At 37.6% G+C, this 20836-nt stretch overlaps 1 protein-coding gene across 2 annotated transcripts; it reads right to left on the bottom strand.

Annotated features, from left to right (window-relative positions):
* Window positions 1-1522: 1522 nt before the first annotated feature.
* LOC107776992 (protein TIC110, chloroplastic-like) lies at window positions 1523-13758 on the bottom strand. Of its 2 annotated transcripts, none has more exons than XM_075249942.1 (15): window positions 13125-13758; window positions 12462-12521; window positions 11555-11678; window positions 11331-11399; window positions 11122-11220; window positions 10780-10846; window positions 10087-10151; window positions 9814-9908; window positions 9490-9617; window positions 9202-9302; window positions 7016-7232; window positions 6035-6189; window positions 3233-3358; window positions 2155-3117; window positions 1523-2068 (listed from the first exon to the last, which is right to left on the bottom strand). In XM_075249942.1, the coding sequence occupies exons 1-15, from the start codon at window positions 13661-13663 to the stop codon at window positions 1826-1828; spliced, it is 3051 nt and encodes a 1016-aa protein (XP_075106043.1). In that variant the 5' UTR covers window positions 13664-13758; the 3' UTR covers window positions 1523-1825. The 2 variants fall into 2 exon arrangements, with proteins under 2 accessions (XP_075106043.1, XP_075106045.1); XM_075249944.1 differs by having other exon boundaries at window positions 9490-9614.
* Window positions 13759-20836: the final 7078 nt, after the last annotated feature.

Below are 20836 nucleotides of genomic sequence, written 5' to 3'. Positions count from 1 at the left end.
TGGGAGTTAAGTTTGGGGGGATTTTTCCCCTATAAAAGAAGGCCTAATGTTTAGGATTGAAACACACCTCTCATTTGCCTTCTCATCTGTTTAAGGCATTTGTATCTTCTCTCTTTAGTATTATTTCACTTGTATTTTTGGAGTGAAATAAAATATTGGTTGTGTCCGAGGAGTAGGCAAAATTAGCCGAACCTCGTAAATTCTGGTGTTTCCTTTCCATTGTTTTATTGTCTTATTTATTATTTGGTGGCTGTCATAATTTTTGGTATAGTAGTTGTGACTTATTCACACTCTATACATTTGGCTTCCGCAACAGCCAACATATAATTTCATTCACTAAGGTCATGCGAATATTGATAACGACCATATAATTACGTTTACTATGGTTCCACTAGTCAATTGACACCAATCGTTTTATTTTGGGATATAATTAGCAATTTAATTATGAAATATAAATAATAAGTAGATATGGATTCATATTTTCTTGCACCACCAAATTTTCTTGGTTTGAATCCATTTTTTAGATAGGGTAAAGTGTCCACTTGACTTGGTTTGATATGAAGGAAGTACAATAAATTGTATATCGTATTTGTTTTTAAGAAAGGAAGAAAATACAATAATTTATATACACACTAAATCGTATAATTTGTACAAACATAAAATACACATAAATACAATGGAAATACAAATATAATACACAAGACTTTTCATCTCCCAACATGTAATTTTCGCATACTTCAAGACTTGAAATTTAATTTTGTGTTTTGGGGGGGAAAAATGTAGGCTAATTAGTTAGAGGGTTATTTATGTCTTTTCACTAGTGTGACCAAAGTTAGGTCACTAGCATCTCCCAACAAAAAAACAGAGCCTTCCAACCATTATCACGCAAAGAAAAACTGCAATAATATTGCGTCCAGACCAAGATCCAATGTACGGGTGCAAAAGAGATAGTTTTGGGGGTGGGGAGGGAGGCGGGGTGCAAATGTTAAGATATTTTTCTTGTTTTGTCCTTAGCATTAATTATACATTCCAAATTATTTTTTCAATTTATTAAGACTATACACCAATTAATATGAATATTATAATAAATTATGCACTTTATTTATTATTTCTTAAGGGGCATGCGTGGACAAGTAAAATTGAATGTAGGGTGCACTAATTAAGTTGGCCTCAAAAGCAGCCAAATGTTTTCGACTCTTAGTTGGTACTCCTTCCTGTCCCTTTTAAACTGTCCAACTGTCTTTCTAGCCTTTTAATTAGTGTCATTTTTAAGAATCAAGAAAACATTAACTTTTCGTTTTTAAAACTTACCCTTTTATGATAAATTGTGTGCAAAAGGTAGCATTCGAGAACGCTACTCTTCTATTCTTGAATCTATGATTTCATTTTCGGACAAATATTTTTTTCAAATAAGAAAATTATTTTCTTGTGCTTATATTTTCCAAATAAAAGAATCCCTCTATAGGTTAAGATTTGTTGACACAAAGTTCCGTCTCATCCTGACTCACCAAGGAAATGAAAATTGAGACACAAAAGCCTTGCATTAAATCTTTTCATTGGTACATTTTAATTCCTTCCCCTTCTGAAAGGAGAAGAGAGTCCAACTTGTAACTAAGCAACAAAGAAACTCAAAAAGCATAACACTGCTCTACCAGTTACTAAATACCAAAAAAACGATACTACCATTTTTGGCTCACATCTTAAAGCACAAAGATACACACCTCAATTACATTAAATGAAAAAATTACCAGTGCCCATCTCTCTCTCTCTCTCTCTCTCTCTCTCTAGCCTGATATTCAGACATTCATCAGAAGCTATAAGAGAATCAAAATACAAACTCTTCCTCCCCTACCCCATTTGGTAGTTCCCTATCCTTCATAGATCTCAAAGTTTCTGCTGTTGTATCACTAATACCTAACAGATACTGTAACCTGGACAACTTATCTGGTGTGGGATCACTCTTCGCATATACGATGAAAAGATCAGCCAGTTCTTCTGGCACCTCCCAAGATAATGGGGTCGAAGGAACGGCCTTGTCACAAGCTAACAAATCATTGAGAGACGAAACCTACAAAAACAAAGGGAAGCATTAAAACTGCAAAATTACGACATTATTCACGCAAAACCAGTAGCATCTTCAGATCAGACTCATACCAATGCTTTATGGTTTTTCTGCCTCAGAAGGGATACAGCCTGAATAAGCGAGTTTAATAATCTGCTACGAGCTAGTTCATGAACAACTTTTTTGGCCTTCTCAGCGTTAATATTAAGATCTTTTGGGATATTCTCATATACCTCTACTTCGTCAAACTCTCCAGTACCAGATGAGAAGATATCATCCACTGTCTTTTTGAAAAGATTCTGACGTAAACTGTCAGATATCATGGTGTTGATATCTACTGAAGATTCTTTCAATTCTCTAATCTCCTTAATGCTCAGCCTTCCCTGACCAACAGCAGTTTCAAGGGCTGCCGCCAGTTTTGTTGTTGTGATGCTCTTTATTATATTCTGGGCATACTGAGGTGGCAAGCCAACATTCTTCTGCAATTCAGTAAGTTGTTCCATTCTGACCTTGGTTAGCTGTCCATCAGCTAAGATCACCTCAGCTTGTTGCCTAAAAGCCTGCTCAGCTAGACTTCGGTGCACTTCAACAATTTCCTTATCAGTCAACCCAAGGATGCTACCAAGTTGACTTAACAAAACATATTCTGAATCATCCTTCTTTGTGGTGATTTGGGCCCCAAAAGGAATTCTAGTAACTTCCCCAGTTAGACAAAAGAGCAAGTATGTCTTGTAAAGATCAGTTCTGTCTCTTTCCGGAAGATCATCCTTGAGAGAAATCTCAGTCTGGATTTCCTTTCTCAAATTGTCCTTGCTGGGTTTTACTTTCCTTAGTGATTGCAAGGACTCCCACTCCCCATCCTCGTCGGTTTGTTGAACCTGCTCCTTTTGAGGCTCTTCTGGTGGTGTATCAGATGATTCACCCTTGATGTCCGCAACTAGTTGAGTCACAACCAAACTATTAAAGGCTATCATCTTTTTCAGTTCTTTGGCTTGTTCAGTGCGGCTTCCAGATCCTCGGGCCTTTTGAATGTAACTGATGAAAATCTTTCTGACCTGTATTTGTGAAGCCACTGAATGTAATTAGAAAGATATCGAGGTATATTTCTGATTGTGGAATCAAATTAAACTTTTACAAGCTGTAGACGAGAATTAGCATCCTGATACTTACTGCCTTACTAGCAATAGACATGGCAACCTCCCTGGTTAACCGTAAACCATATGCTGCCTTTCTCACAGATTTCTTGATTTCAGCATCATAACCATCTACACCAGCAGCAATTGCTTCCTTAACCACCTGCCAACAATATTTATATTGGGTGACAGGAAGGAACCAGATTAGCTCAATTTCACACCTTTTGCACCATAAGAAGTTGAAAGAGATCAACCCACTTAAATATTGAAAACTAAAAACTCACAATCTAAGAAACAAAATCTCTAACAAATGTGGCTTGTTACAATGTGATTACTGCACGTAACAAGACAATGCCAAATCAACTAATTCTACACTATCTGAGAAACCAGTGTGGAAGAACTTGCTAAAAATGACATAGGGAAACAAGCTGGCAGAGGACATGGAATGGGACAGTGCTCGAGCTTCCTATTATCTACATACTGAGAGGTGCATACTGATGCAGGTATATGTATGCACATATATATAACGACTGAGGATGAAAACTTGAGGGGGGTGAGAAATAATTTACTACTGCCTGCTTCAGTAGAATGAGTGTAGTGCATAAGATACCACATACTACTACAGTTGACAATGGGCTTCTGCTTTCTGCAGATCATACGTGGTAATAGAATAGTTGTGAACAGACAAGCAAACCCTACTAGCAGGTTTCGACTCAGTACACGTAAACTCTAATCACTAACTACATTCAGCACCGCCAAAGTTTATGAAAACATCTGAATTACTACATGAAAAAATTAAACCTTCAACCAAATCACAGATACATGAAAGTTAAATCGTTCTTGTTCTTTTGCTTTTATTGGGGAAAGTTTGCATTTCACTCCATTCAATCATCCTAAGTTTTCTACCTGTAGCATAAGATGCGAATTTTCGAAGGAACAAGAACAAAAAGGAAAAGAGACGCTTTCTACAAAAAGCTAACTATATAGACAGTTAAACTGACAACATTTGCTCCATTGTTTACTTCCTTCTGGTTCTCTACTTAGAAACCCATTGATAGCACAGCTACTTCCCCTCGCAAGAAGATTTTGTTGCCACAAGAACTAACGCACCGTAAAAATTACTCCTGCAGCTCAGTGACAAATTTTTTTTCCAAAATAACCATCTTGAAATATGTATTCTTTTCTTCTTTTTTTTAATATAAGTAACCCATCTGGAAAAATGATTCTCTCACAAGAAAGAGTGAATGCTGAAGACAAAATGTAGAGGCAAAATTTATCCATTTGACAACCAACTCCAAATCATTCTAAAGAATCGAAGAAAAGGAAGATGAAAAGTAAGTAATGGGTACCTCTACTTAGTTTTCTTTAGTGCATGTTAATTGTGGAATGGGGCTTGACGTTCTTGGTTTTCAGAATTGAACTGGTTTGATTTTCGTTTATGACCCCGACTCTTCGATTCATTTTATCTGTTTGTGTCAGGCATAGCAAGACAAAACATTTCCATAGCAACTTCTGTTTATCAACAACCACCTGATTTTGTTGCTCAGGGGAGTCTATGGCTTTGTATGTCGAATGATCAGTTTATAGATATTTTCACCAAGTCTCTCATTGGTCCTCTTATTAGTGTAATATTTTCACCAAGTCTCTCATTGGTCCTCTTATTAGTTACATATGTAACAAGCTCGATACATATAATTTGTATACACCGGCTTGAGGGGAGTGTTAGATGGTTATGTGTAAATAGTCATAGTCTCATATGTAGTAAGAGTAGAATATGTCCTAGTCTCATATGTAATACGAGTAGAATATGTCCTAGTCCTATATGTAGTAGGAGTATAATATGTATTATATATAGGGTTCACTATATCATTGTTAATAAAATAGATTTTTCTCTCGTGCATTCTCACACATACAATGTACACTAATCTTTGTTCGTATTTGACTTTCAGGGGTCAAACTGCAACTTGATCAAAGCAATTTTTAGGACTAAATATCACAACAACAACAACAACAACAACAACAACAACAACAACAACAACCTAGTAAAATCCCACTTGGACTAAATATCACAATGTTCTAAAAAAAGTTAAAATAATACTAAATGAAAAGTAACTCCACATAAAAGGTCTAATATTTCCAAAAATGAAGCAGATCTATACAAGAAATGCATTTGACAGAGGGCACTTTCACATTTGAAAGTATACATGCACAAAAATTATGGGGCAGAAGGTAAGCAAGGTAGAAGCAGTCAAGCAATAGCCTTTGGTCCTTGTTAAGTGACCCATATTGGTTGAGAAATGGAGTGTTTATTTCCTTGTATGGTCTTGGGTCATTCTCACCTTATCAGCTAGCTTTTGGGTTTGAGTTAGGAGCAAGGTCCATTAGCTTCACATTCCTAACTGCTTTTTCCAGACATTTATGACTCAACTTATTCAATTCTCATACACCATGAAGCGCATGGGATAAGGGTATCAGGTGAATAAAATGTAACTTACCAGATAACAGCAGAGTTTTCAAGTTATCTCCTCAATTAAAAGCAAGCACAAAATATGTCTCCGTAACGACATTATAAGCAGTATGGGAAGTTTTGTATTTTACCACCATCTAGAGCAAAGGTATCTATGGCAACTGAAGGGGGGTTGGCTGTGATTTCCTAAAGGCAATTGCTCAAAATATCAAACTACACTTGGCTAATTTAACATAAGAGAAACGACAGGGTACACAAATTCTTATATAATCCACAGCAAAATTTGCCTCATGCCATTACAGCCCAATCAGCTGCATAGCATAAAAATGAACTAACTGACGCAGCATAAATAGAGAAGAGACTGGTGGTTACCTTTTCAAATAAACTGCCACAGATATCTGCATGAGCCGCCTCAACTGTTTGCTTGGGAACGCAAAGCATGACCTGCAGGCGTTCCAATGCCTTCATGTCCGCATCACTAAGTTCTCCATCAGTGACAAGCTGCTGAAGCTTTTGCCTATAGATTTCTGAAAATGAAAAGTAAAGACAAGCTTTTCCAGTGACAGAATACAACAGTTCAAATTATCTTTTCACAATGTTTAAAGGTTTCAGATGAATGCGTCAGGCACATAGTAAAGTTCATGTTGCATATTTCAGGAAAAAAACTCAGTTCATAAGACGACACATAGGCATTACCTAGATGGCTCAAAGCATTGTCAGCAAAAAATACCTTGACTAAACTGGAGCACAGAATCGAAGATACTATAGATAGGTGGTCAATGTTGTTCACAAGCCAATAGGACAAACATCGAAAATTCCCTAATCCCTCCCTAGGTCTACTTGTTTGGTTGATGCGTCCTTAAGCATTCTCTAATCTTATAGCCTCATTCTCAACATTTTGCATCCTCACTTGCAACACTCCAAAACGGAAAACACAACTAACAGAATTAGGATGATCAATTATAAAATGAAATTACTAATGGCCGGTAAGCAAACTCGTGACACTATAAACACCTCTCCTATTCTAGTCGCTGGTTTTTTAACTGACATGCTATGCACTATGCAGAAATGGAGACAACTCAAATTTCAAGGACTGCTTCAGGAGGTTTTAGTACCGAATCAGAAAAAGAAAGTCGACACTCTTGTACTGAATGGACAGCTCAGTTATATCTTTGCCTCACAGATGAATCAACTGAAACTCAAACCAATAGCCTTAACAAGTTCTTGTTAGCACACCTCGATGTGATTAAAAACTTGACTACTAACAAGAGGCTTCCCTCTCCAGACAGATTGAAAATGAAAATGTCACTCAATATCCATTAGAAGATAAGTTACAGTAAAGTCATGGGTTACCTTCATGAATCTGAAGAGCCTTTTGCGGATCAAAACTTAATTCTTCACACAGCATTTGAAGATAGGCTGCTTTGCTCTCAGCAGCTTCTAAATCACCACTGGTAACAGCTTGAGCAAGTCGTTTACGGTATACTTTTGAGGTGACATCCAATGTGATTGTCTCTGCTTCTCGTCTCCCCAAACCAAATATATTTCTCAATTGGTTCAAAGCAGCAAGCTACAAGAAGAAATAACATTGAACAGTTAAAAGGCATACAACTAAATGACAAACAGAAGAAAATCAAATGGCCTAGAGACGATGCACGGGAACTCCTACTCGTTAGGGTGCAGAACCAACTGAACACATTAATTAAACAATGATCCAATATACTCCAATCTTACAAGCAAATCGGTCTAGAAACTGATTGGTCCCACAACCATCTCATCAATGAGAAATCTGTTTCCTGAATCAAGCTAAGAGTAATCCTTATGTGATAATGACGAGGAACTTAGACTGATTAGCATGCAGCTATCAAAAGAACCAAAGAGGATCATAGACTGATTTGCGTGCAACTTAAAAGAGTCGAAGAACATTGACTGATTTGCGTGCAATTATTTTTGACTGATTTGCACGCAATGATTAAACAAACTTTATTATTACATCATTAGATATTGTAGTGATATCAGCCTACACCCACAAAGCAAGATTCAACATGGTTGAATTACTCCAAATTTATTATCTACCCTATTTTATAACCTTATCTACGTTTTTTATAACCTTATGTTTTCATGAAAAGTTACTCCAAACATATCATCAATATATTTGTGGCAAGAAACATATTTACCAAGAATGAAATTCAAAAACCAATACAAGTACTTTTTCATAGTTCTAATTTTTTAAAAGATGAATGTTCTCAAGGAAAAAAAAGAAAGAAAAGGGTCAGTGTAGATATAAACAAAAGGACGGACTCAGCATACTACAGCCTTTTTTTAAATAACCATGGTGGCTGGGCCAGTTTGCACACACCTCGACTAATTCCACGAGATACTTGCTACTTCCCACCAGCAACAAGTACCAGGTAACTTTGCCCACCAAGGCTTGGACAAATAGGAAGAAATCACCTAGTTTTTATGCCTCTACTGGGATTTGAACCTGAGATCTCATGATTCTTAACCCACTTCATTGACCACTTGGCTACACCCTTAGGTGCACCCAACATACTACAGCTTTTTGTGCTATATTTTTCTCATTGGACATGTTTTTACGGACATAGCACATGTGATACATGTGATGCTGACAACCAAGAGCTCCCTTCTATAATCTGCTCTACCAAAATATGTTAATACACGTGTATATCACTCTCATCTCGAGAAATAAGAGATCCTCTAGAGAAAAGCAATTGAAGCCAACAAGCCTATTTGTGCAAGTGTGCAACTTAGCATAATTAGGTCAAGAGCCGCTATCAAACTAGTCTTTCTTGCTTTCATCCTCATCAGACAACTCGGACCACATTTAGATTAGTGCATGTCACCTTTGCACAAAGGTCATGCTAATCCTCTTGATTGAACAGCTTATAAATCTTGGTCCCACCGCCACCAGTTTTCTGCTAATATTTCCACATCATCCATTTTTTGGTTCTAGTTCCATTAACTTATCATAAGTTTAGTAGAACAAAGAGGCAGGAGGACAAGCAAGAGATACGGGATAAGGGAGTAAAACTGGAGGGATATTCTGTCTTCCCATGTCAGCATTTTCAACCACAGGGAAGCTAGAAAAGAGAAAAGAATATGTGTCTGCTCCAGTCCAGTAATACCAAACACAAGGGGGTGCATAAGCTATCTTCCATAGGAAAGCAAATCAACAAAGAATTAATTTTTTAACCTGTACCAGAAGTTTAATATAGTGAAGCTGGATAAAAAGAAATGTGTGTTTTCCTTTAACTTCTTGTCCATTCATACCCAACAACAGAAGCAGGTGGATAAACCATCTTTCATAGGAAAAGTATATCAATGAATAACCCTCCCCTTTAATCTTTACAAGCCCCTCCCAAGAAGCAAATATATGTTAAACGTAACTTAATCCGACATATGCAAGGAGAAAAGAAGAGAGAATCTCAAACTTTCCTGCCAAAATGGCAGGAAAGTAGAAAAGGAAAATTCCAAAAACCCTATAAAGAAAGAAGGAGAGAAAAATTTAATCACCATACCTTGTCTTCTTCCATCCGACCACTTGACAAAGAATCTGTAATATATGCTCTGTAGAGAAGTTTTAGGTCATCCATCTTTCTATCACCATCATACTCCCCTCCTGAAGGAACAGGAAGGAAAAGAATAAGGAAAAAGGAAAGTTAACTCCAGGTAACAAACTGACACACAAACAACAAACAGCTGAAAGAAAAAAGCCCCGTGAAAGGATTTCACTTAGACTTGAGAGAGACCAGTGACTTTTAAAACAAGTTCTATAAGAGTCAGCCAAAGATCACCAACAAACATACCTACTAAGGAAACTGGCCCAATGCCCGGAGCAAAGCGACTAGCATCAGGATGGTTCTTCAGTGAAATTAGCAAATTATTAAATGACAAGATCTTATCAAGCTCCTCGATCACACGTGTGGCTTCCCTGCTTAACGGCCCAATTAATTCATTAAACAAATGATACAAGCAAAGAATATGGAAGATTATGTCGTGCTAGAAATTGCACGAGTTATCCCATTTCTATTACACAGAATTGCCTAGTAAAAGATTTATCCGGTGAATTCAAGTCGCGGATATGGCCCAAAGTTCCCTTTTTAAGAGGTTAAACACACTTAAGACCTTACGTTGCTCTTGCTCTTGATTTCAAACTGCCAACAGCAAGTGATATGCATTCCTCAACAAGCTTTCTTGCATGCTCTTTAAACATCTCTTCTGCAAGCTGCAAACACATAAATAGTCATGGGCATATTAATGATGACCGAATACATGGATATAGTAAAATCGATCATGAATATCATGCAACAAATTCAAAACAGTCTTATTCTTTTTTTCAAGGAGCAAAGTATGTTTTACAATGATGTATTTAAGTAGAAATGTGATTATTTTTTAGGCACTACCTCATCCGACAGCCGATATGCAAGCTGTGCCTCTCTCAAACTGACCAGCTGGTTCACATCAATATCTGGAGAAACAAGTAAAGTAGTTAAATAAACCATGCAAAGCTTCTGAAGTAAAGTGGAGTAATTAAATCATGAAAAAACAACTGAAAGAACTTCATCCCAACGCCACCATAACTTAGAATTGCAAGGTCCGTTAGCTACTAGGAATTGAATTTGTGTAATTAATGAAAGAATTAGCATTTACAATATAAGGCTGGTAAAATCCATACAAAGACCGATACTGCCCTAGAGAATAAAGATACATCCAGATTCAAGAGCTACTGCCAGAACGCCCTCAAAACCCATAAACCAATATGATATATCACTAGACATAGAGAAATTTGAAGTGAGAAAAAGACTTCCAGAGAAAAGAATCTCTACTTGGTGCACGAGTGGAACCTACCAAACCCATGCAGCACAAGGAGCCTCATGTAACAATTCATCTTATTCAGGATTAAGCGCCATATACCACAAAAGAGACAAACTTAAGCACATAAGCCGATTTGCTAAAATTACCACAATAGAGAGAAGTTTAAGAATAGAAATAGAAAATCCCAAGCAAAAAAGCAAGTAGTTTGAAAGTTTTTGGAAAGGCATTACTTTAGAGAAAAGCAAAAAGTGCCTTCTAAGGCATCAGTAGACCAAATTTACCTCGGCCAACAGACTTAAGCTTGGAGGCATATAATCGTTGTGCATTGTCCCTGACAGCAACCTCAACCTAATGAACAAAAATGTTAAAACAGGTGAAATGAAGTAGAGAGACAGACAACTTTTTTTTTTTTTTTTGAGAAATGGTAAGGTAGTAGGGAGCCAGATAATAGGAGTCCAATACATAAATGAAGGGGGTACAGAATAGGAGGAATGAAAGCAACTTCAATCAGAAGATAGAAATGTTAAAGCCACAAGCGGGGCATGGCACTGCACAATCGAACAATTCCAGAAAGAAGGGGGAGAGAGAAGGGGCCAACGGAGATGCATTTAATTATCCACTACCTGGGAATCAGTAACCTTGAAAACACGTTTCCAAGGTAAAAGGAATGCAGATGCTTCTCCAAATACTAGAGTTGAGACGTATATCAACTTCTGAAATGCCTGCACTGGAGAAGTTAGAAATGGTCAAGTTCCATTTATTGTTCTTTGATAACTAAAGGCGGTACAGTAGCCATAAAGTGGAAATTAAAGCTATTGAAGAGATGACCCACCCGACGCTGTTCTATATCTCCATCACGATCTCCCGTTTCAAGTCGTTGCCTGAATATTCGCCTACCAATCTGAGAAACCAACATGTATAAGTTTCTTAACACTTGACGAATTATTTATTAAAGCAAACGTAGCTCATCAACATAACATTCTAACTTTGCAAGCCCACCACAGCTAGAAGTATTGCAATGCTGAGGTGCAGAATCAAATAAATACTTCAAGTTACCTCCATATGCATATCTGCTGCATCTGGATCATCAATTCCCAATGCATTTTTAAATTTGATTATGGTATCAACTTCATCGCCTCTAAGTTCTTCAGTCCCAGTAGGAAAGACAGCAGATACATATCTGAACACAAATCAAATTTGATGCATAAGAAAGGGCAGATAAGCTAAAAACGTTTAAACTGATAAGTTCTACAGGCCATGTAACTGGTAAATAAAAAGGACATTTAAAATTCAAAATAATCATTTGAAATGAATAAGCAAAAATCTCTGCCTGATTCCTTTTACATGTCTGAAACAAGTATCACGCCATGTTAGTTATAGCATTCAAATGTAATTGGGTCAATATGCCAAGACAAGGATAGCAATTTTGATACTTTCTGGGTCATAAGGAACTGAAATAGTATAGAAAAGCATGTGCAAGAAATTGTAACTGCAGAAAGGTGACAAATATTTTCTTTTTCTTTTAATCTGCAAAAGTTGACACAACCTTAAAACATTTCGGGGATCTTAATCAAGGAAAAAACATCTCAGAAAGTAAGCAAGATCAATATGTTTGGACGTAGCAAGCAACCAATTAACTACAAAACCCATACTTTGCCCTACAAAGTGCTTAATAGGGTCAAACTCTGCTACTTTTATTCCCAAGCAAGCAACTCATATAATGAAAATTTTGTCATACGACAATTGGGGAAAAAAAGAAATAAAGAGCACAAAAGAAACCGAAAACGAAAAAGGAGAGATGTGATAATACATTGAAGAGGTTTTGTCTCAGTTTTATGTAAAAAGAAATACATGCAACTTTCACTAACTCAATTTTTTTTTTTTTAGAAATACATGCAGCTTTCATGTCAGCCAGGATGTTCATAACAAGTTAGTACTTCAGTGCAGACAATTTATCACTCACCGGCAATATATATCACGTAGCTCCGCATTGAATGCCTCATTCTGTTTGCTGACACCGTACCTAAACAATAAAAAGAAGTAAAGGGGTAAAGAAATGAGGTGACAAACATCGATAAACGAAACTAGAAAAGTTAGAGAACTCTGATAAAACTTGTGTGTGAAAGCTCAAAAAGTAGCCAACATGGAATTTGATAAATAAGTACTAGAAGAAAAAGCTTATATATATGTGTGTGTGTGGTAGTAGCATGTTTGGGACACAAAATACTGAAATAATCTGTAATCCAGCCACAGCACCGGTCAATTGTCTGAAATAACTAATTGTTACTAAAAGGTCATTAAGCCAGAAATAAAATGATAATTAGGCTACTTAACTGATCACAAAGATAATCAATCAAATCAAAGCAAATGGTCCAAGCATCCGCATTAGAGTTTTTTTCCCCCTGAGAATTGCACTATCCAAGCAACCCGCTACGGGAAAAAATTACGCACACCCGGTGTTTGCACCAACTCATGTTAATTTAACTTTAAGTGGGGGCATTGGTCACAAATCCAAGAAATAGCACATATTAATTGATTTAGTTGGTGCAAGCATTAGTGCAGGTAAATATACTCGCAAATAAATAAATAAATGTATGAATAAATCAAATGGGTATAGTGGACAAACTTATTAGCAATTGCATCAATATCTTCCTTGTTCAAGGCAGCAGGGTCCTCAAAATCAGCCACATAGTTATGCAAATTAATAGCCGCGACTTCAGGAACACAGGAATTCAATGCATAAGCGGCGCCGGCACCAGCAGCACCAAGAGCAATAGCACCACCCACCCCAGCATTGCGGGACCCACCAAAACGAACACCAAGCCCGTACCCAGCAGCCACAGCGCCAGCAAATACTAAAGCCGAGCTGGCTATTCTTATGGGCGGTGACATGGCATCCACGAGGGATTGAATAGTAGAAAGTTCTTTCTTACCTCCAAAGACATCTGGCTTGACCGAAATAGACGACGAAGGGGGTTTGTCAGGGACAGAAGAAGCAGATGAACGGACAGTAGATAAACCGTAATTGTAGCGATAATGGCGGCGTTTCTGGGAGATTTTACGGGTAAAACGGAGAGGAGTAGGGTTGAGAAAAGGAGATAAGAAAGTAGTTGTGGTGGGGTTTACAGAAGGTTGGTTGGTAGTGAGGAGAAGTGAGGGGTTCATATTCCGATCTCGTCTTCTCTCTTTCTTTGTTGGAGAATTTGAGAGAGAAGAGAGGACAAGTGAGAATAACAGATAGAACTAAGAGGAGAAGATAGCAGAATTCATACTTCCATATATTTGAAACCGCACGTGCTATGCACGGGCCTAACATAATATTATGGCAAATAAAATAACAGAGAATCAACATATTATTGCCATTGTTGAGCACATCAGAGAGTTAAATTGTTCCAACTCATTAGTCATTACTTATTCTGGTTTGTTAATATTCTTCGTATTAATTTTGTTCCATTGTATGACTACCTGATTTATGACATGAAATCCAATCAAAATCGAACATTCTAATTTCTAACATGTCTTTTAAATAACGTAAAATATGGAATGAAAGATCGCGTCTAGATTGACAAAAGATTCACTTACGGCTACATATCTTACGTTGTAATTTATCATCACAACAAAAAATAATATGCACTTGATTAATGCGTAAAATCAATAAAGCTACCATCCTAGATGACATTGACATTCCTAATACTACCCATATATATAAGTTTAGAACTACTCCATATTACTCCTCTTTTGACCCTTTAGTTAAAGATGTCGAAAAACCAAGAGAGGTTGTAATCTATCTCCTACCAAAAGCGCTTTCATGAAGTAGTTTGAGTCCACAGTCACAGACACAATTTAGGATCATGACCGGCACTTCGGAGCAAGTGCCCCCAAGTAAGCCTCATCGGTATTTTAAAGAAAATCGGACAGAGTTTCCCATGTTTTTGGACTATCCAAAACTTTCCTGTCTCAAAATCAACAACCAACCATCCTAATATCAAACCAAACAATCGACAACTTATCAATTAACCAAAAAAAGTCTCCAACATTGCTAATCAACCCACTAACAGCTAGAAATATTAATTTATCTCCAACTTTGATAATAAGGGACAATACTCAACATAAGACTATAATAACAAAATAATACTCATGACACTAAAATGATGATTATGGAGCGACTCTAAGAGTTCAAAGAAAAGACCATAACAATCAATAAAATTTTCACCCACGCGAACAAGTGCGAGGCTCACCAAGAACTATCAACCTGTGCGCTCTAATTAACGAAATCCTCGCCCGCGTCAACTGTTGTCTCTGTAAAAAAAATTAGTGGGGGAATGAGTCGCTAGCTCAGTGAGTAATAGCACTTTGCCACAACGATTTTTATTGGGGACAAGTCAAAAACATGCTAGTATATTAAACAGAAAATATCATAAAATGCCCTTTCAGAAACAATAAATATTTTTCAGTCTTATCACATTTTTCTTGTAGTATAATATGATTAACAATTCAGTAATAAGGTCGGTAATCACTGTATAATATCAATATACTCATTTGGGAAGTTTTAATGAACGAATCATGTTATCGGTATATCTGTGGACTTCTTCGCAAGAAGTCAAATATAACGATAGTCCCTACTCGAGGGAAATTGGTAACGGTATGCTAGTTCTACCTTCCCACTAGCGAGGGCTATAATTGTTCTCTATAATCGGTAAATACAAGATGCACTAGGTCTAACGAACCCGTTGTTAACTACGGGATCCTTCAAAGTCTACTCCTATTTATACTTGTCTTTGTATGCATATATACTCATAGGAAAATTTTTTAAAATAATATAGGGCATTTCGGTTCTTATCAAATCATGTAATTTCATTTCGATAATAGTAAATTCAAGTAACGGTAAAACATATCTAGTGACAACAAGAATATTTAAAACAATAGTGATCATGTCAAATAACTATTTTCGTATCATATTGAGTAAAAGACTTGTCCCACATGCAACTCAAATTAATCGGTAACATATTCATATTAAAAATCATGTGTAAATCATGTAGGTTATGAAAATATAAATTTCGGTAAGATTACTACTCATAGTACTTGTGCCGAAATACCAAATGCTTCACCTCGAGCGATTCGTAAAAATTCTTCCAATCAATCGGAAGTAAGATTTCAAGTGTTGGCTTCAAAATAATGAAATGCTTTTACAACCTAAAACCCTTCTCCAAAAATTATTTGCTGCGAGAGGAAGACTATGCGGTATATCGATACCAAGCTGCTATTTATACATGTAAAAAAAACCTAGGCATTCGATTTCTATTCAAATTGGGTCTCTTAGGTTTCCATAGCAGACATGAAAGTCATATTCGGAGCTGCCATAATTACCATCCTAATTCTAATTTAGGTAAAACTCTGAAGTCGACTTACTTCTCCTATCCACTTTCCTTCTGTTCTTGTGCTCTTTTATTTTCCTTTTTCTGTTTTGTTTCATTTTGTGTCATTTCATTTTTTTGTTTTTTTTCGTAGTTAGTTTCTTATAATTATTATTAATATAATTATTATTATTATCATTATTATGCTAATGACCAATACACCCTTATTTAAAAAAATATAGGGTATTATATCCTCCCCACTTTATGAAATTCGGTCCCCGAATTTAACTCAAGTACGTACCTGTAGACTGTTACGTACCTGTAGACTAAAACAAATGGGGGTACTTGACTCGCATAGTATTCTCTATTTCCCAAGTAGCTTCTTCAAATGTATTATTTCGCCATAAGACTTTTACGAACTCAATTTCTTTTGACCGTAGCTTTCTTACTTGCCTATCAACAATAGCCATCGGTTCCTCCTCGTAAGACAACTTCTCATTAAGCGGTATAATAGGTGCTTCAAGCACCCGAGATGAGTCTGATATACATTTCCTTAGCATTGAGATATGAAACATTGGATGAATAAAGAACAACTCAGGAGGAAGTGCCAAACGATAAGCCACAGCTCCCACTCGGTCTAGTACCTCATACAGTCCTATAAACCTGGGGCTCAACTTGCCTCTTTTCCCAAATTGCATCACACTTTTCATAAGAGAGACTCGTAGGAACACTTTGTCCCCAATTGTGAATACTAAATCTCTTCTTCTCTTATCAGCATAAAACTTTTGTCTACTTTGAGCTGCAAGCAATCTCTGTCTGATCAGCTAGACCTTGTCCATAGCTTCTTGTACTAAGTCAGGTCCTAATAAGTTAGACTCACCAGCTTCAAACCATCCGATAGGAGAACGACATATTCTACCATACAATGATTCGTACGGTGCCATTTGAATACTAGACTGGAAGCTATTGTTGTAAGCAAATTCAGCTACAGGTAGATAAGTATCTCAACTACCTCCAAACTCAAGAATGCAAGCCCTCAACATATCCTCCAAGATCTGTATAGTACGCTCAAACTGTCCATCTATCTGTGGATGAAATGCAGTGCTAAAATCTACTCGTGTACCCAATGCTTCTTGAAAAGATTTCCAAAAGTGTGAGGTAAATTGTGATCTTCTATCAGAGATAATGGATATTGGAACTCCGTGAAGTCGGACAATTTCATTTATAAATATCTGTGCATACCTCACTCCATTATATGTAGTCTTCACTGGTAAAAAGTGTGTTGATTTCGTCAGTCGATCTACAATCACCCATACAGAGTCATAACCTCTAAGGGTTCGTGGTAGCCCGATGACAAAATTCATAGTAATTCTTTTCCGTTTCTACTCCGGAATCTCAATTTGTTGTAACATTCCTGCGGGTCGCTGATGCTCAGTCTTGACCTGCTGACAAGTCAAACAACTAGAAACAAAGTTAGCAACATCTTTCTTCATACCTTCTCACCAATAAAATTGCTTCAGGTCATTGTACATTTTTGTGGATCCAGGATGTATAGTGTATTTGGAGTTGTGGGCTTCTTCAAGAATAGCATGTTTCGACTCATCTACGTCTGCTACACATAGCCTGTCACCCATTCGAAGCACACCATCACTTTTAACAATCATATCCTTGCTTTTACCAGCTAAGGCCTCATTTCTGTATTTGCATAATCTCTTATACTCATATTGGGTGGCCTTAATGCGCTCAACTAATGAATACTTAGCTTGAGCACAAGCCAACAATGCCTCTGAATTTCTGACACTAAATTTGATACCTGTATCTTCTAGTCTCTGAATATCTTTGGCCAAAAGTCTCTTTGCAGGAGCTATATGTGCCAAACTCCCCATAGATTTTCTACTCAATGCATTAGCCACCACATTGGCTTTTCCAGGATGATACAAAATAGAACAATCATAGTCTTTGAGTAGTTCCATCCAACGACGTTGCCGAATATTTAGATCTCTCTACTGAAAGATATACTTTAGACTTTTATGGTCAGTATAAATCTCACAAGTTTCGCCGTGTAGATAATATCTCCAAATTTTTAGAGCAAATACCACTGCAGCCATCTCCAAATCATGTGTAGGATAGTTTTGCTCATGCTTTTTCAATTGTCTCGAAGCATAAGCAATAACGCAACCATTTTGCATGAGAACACATCCTAATCCCCCCCTCGATGTGTCACAGAACACCGTAAATCCTCTAGAACCTGATGGTAAGGCTAATGTTGGTGCAGTTGTCTGACACGTTTTGAGTTTCTGAAAGCTCTGCTCACATTCCTCCGTCTACTGAAACTTTGCATTTTTTGTGTTAGCTTAGTCAGTGGCGCTGCTATTCTGGAGAAATCCTGCACAAAATGCCTGTAATAGCTTGCTAAGCCCAAAAAGCTGTGAATCTCTGTAGAAGAAGTAGGCCTGAGCCATTTCTGCACAACTTCTTATCTTCTTAGGATCTACCATAATTCCATCTTTGGATACAACATGCCCCAGAAATGATACTGAGTCTAGCCAAAATTCACACTTTGAGAAATTAGCATAAAGCTGATGTTCTCGCAATGTCTGCAACACAGTCTTGAGATGATCCTCGTGTTCTCCTTGGCTACGAGAATATATCAGGATATCATCAATAAATACGATTACAAATCTATCCAGAAACGGCTTGAACACCCTATTCATTAAATCTATGAATGCAGCTGGAGCATTGCCAATCTTTGAAAAGTAGGCAACTCCTTGTAACTGATCAAACATGTCATCTATACGAGGCAAAGGATATTTATTGCGTATTGTTATCTTGTTCAACTACCTATAATCAATGCACATTCTTAAGGATCCGTTTTTCTTCTTTACGAACAATATTGGTGCACCCCATGGAGGTATACTCGGTCTGATAAAACCCTTATCTAACAAATCATGCAGTTGTTGTTTTAGCTCCTTCAACTTTGCTGGTGCCATCCGATATGGCAGTATTGATATGGGATGTATGTCATATGGAAATTCAATACCAAAATCTATTTCTCGTATTGGAGGCAATTCTGGTAAATCCTCAGGAAATACATCAGAAAATTCTCTCACTATTGGTATATTTTCTATACTAACTGTTTCCTTTCTGGTGTCATTTACAATAGCTAAGAGACCCAAGCAACCTTTCTTCAGAAGTCGTTGAGCCTTCATAAAAGATACAACTTTGCGAGTCTCTGGAACCTGACCCCCTTTTAGAACAAAATTAGGTTTGTTTGTTATCTCAAACTTGACTATCTTTGCATGACAATCGACGATAACATAGCAAGAAGATAACCAATCCATTCCCATCAGCATGTCAAAGTCAATCATATCAAGTACAATAAGGTCAGCTAGAGTATCTCTACTCTCAACCCGAATCTAACAAGCACGATACATGTATTCAGCTAATAGAGACTCTCCAATAGGAGTAGCAACTAGAAAAGGGTCATTCAATAGCTCAGGTTGTGTACTAAACCTCAAAGCAAAGTACGAGGACACATAGGAGTGTATAGATCCCGTATCAATCAACGCAAGTGCATCAAATGAACAGACAGAAAGAATACATGTAACCACAACATTCGAGGCTTGAGCATCTTGTCTAGTAAATGCAAAAACTCTCGCCTGACCTCTACCAGCATTCCCTTATCCTTGATTCACAGCAGCATGATCTCCAACACCTCGACCTCTATTTCCTGTACATGTAGCACCTGAAGTATTATGAGTAGTCTGAGTAGGTGCAGCTGACTGAATAGAAGCTTGGTTGAAATTTCTCGGAGGCTGAGGGAAATCCCTCAAGTGATGTCCCAACTGGCCACGTCGAAAGCACTCTTCAGTTAGAATACGACACTGGCCCAAATGTGATCTACCATAGGTCTGGCAAACTGGAGTAGTGGCATATATCTGTCGAGAATTATGATGTCCAGATGTTGACGGTCCCCTAGTACCCTGTCTGTAATGTGGTATGTATGTGGTTTGGGAAGACAAATGTGTCCCTGTCTGAGAACCCTGTTGTTGTTGTCCCTGATTTCCTGCTCTTCGATTTTCACTAAAATTGCCACTGAAAGACCCTCATGTCTTAGCCTTCTTATGTAAATCACTAGGTGCACGCTCATCACGTCCCTTGTTTTTAATCTTTCTAGCAAGGTCGACTACATCATAGTAGGATAAAGTCTTTATCTGTGGGGCTACTGCAGTGTATAGACGACCAACCAATCCATCAATAAACCTCTGACTCGAGCTTCTTTGGTAGGCACTAAATAAGGAGCATATATAGCTAGCTTATAAAACTTAGTGTTATATGTTGATACATCCATATCTTGAGTCTGAACCAATCTCTAAAAGTCTCTAGCATATTTTTGTATCAGGTTGTCTGGAAGAAAATGATTCTTGAACAACTTAGTGAACTCATCCCATGTCAGTGGTGCTGCTCCTGCTGGCTTTCCTAGCAATACTGTTTTATACAATGTGTTGTCCATATCCTCTAGTTTGTATGATGCGAGCTCCACGACTCTCTCACTAGAACATCCTAGAGCACGTAATGCCTTGAGTGTCCCATCCAAGAAACTTTGAGGATCTGCTGAATTATCAAAACCTGTGAATTTTGGTGATTTCAATTTCAGGAACTCTTGTAAGGACACTTTCTTATTCCCGAAAGTCTGAGTCTGTGCAGGTGCTTGTGTCTGTAAAGTAGCCCGAGGAGCTGAACTTCCACTCTAAGTAGGCACCAATGCCTCTAACACATTCAATAACCTTGCCACTGTGTCTGCAGGTAAGGCAACAGTAGGTACAATAGTTGGCACTGGTGGCGGAGCATCCAGAACTCCCTGCCCTTGCACTTGATCTGGCTAGCAGCTTGGGGTTGACCTATGTTCCCAACTTCAGGTTGAGGATCAGTCTGTCTTCTAGTTTGATGCCCCAACTTGACCGCCACCCCTGGTAGTACCACG

This window comes from Nicotiana tabacum, chromosome 1 (genome assembly GCF_000715075.1).
Source record: "Nicotiana tabacum cultivar K326 chromosome 1, ASM71507v2, whole genome shotgun sequence".
NCBI lineage: Eukaryota > Viridiplantae > Streptophyta > Magnoliopsida > Solanales > Solanaceae > Nicotiana > Nicotiana tabacum.
The sequence above is the reverse complement of the archived record's forward strand: the minus strand, read 5'-3'. Positions and strand labels throughout refer to the sequence as shown.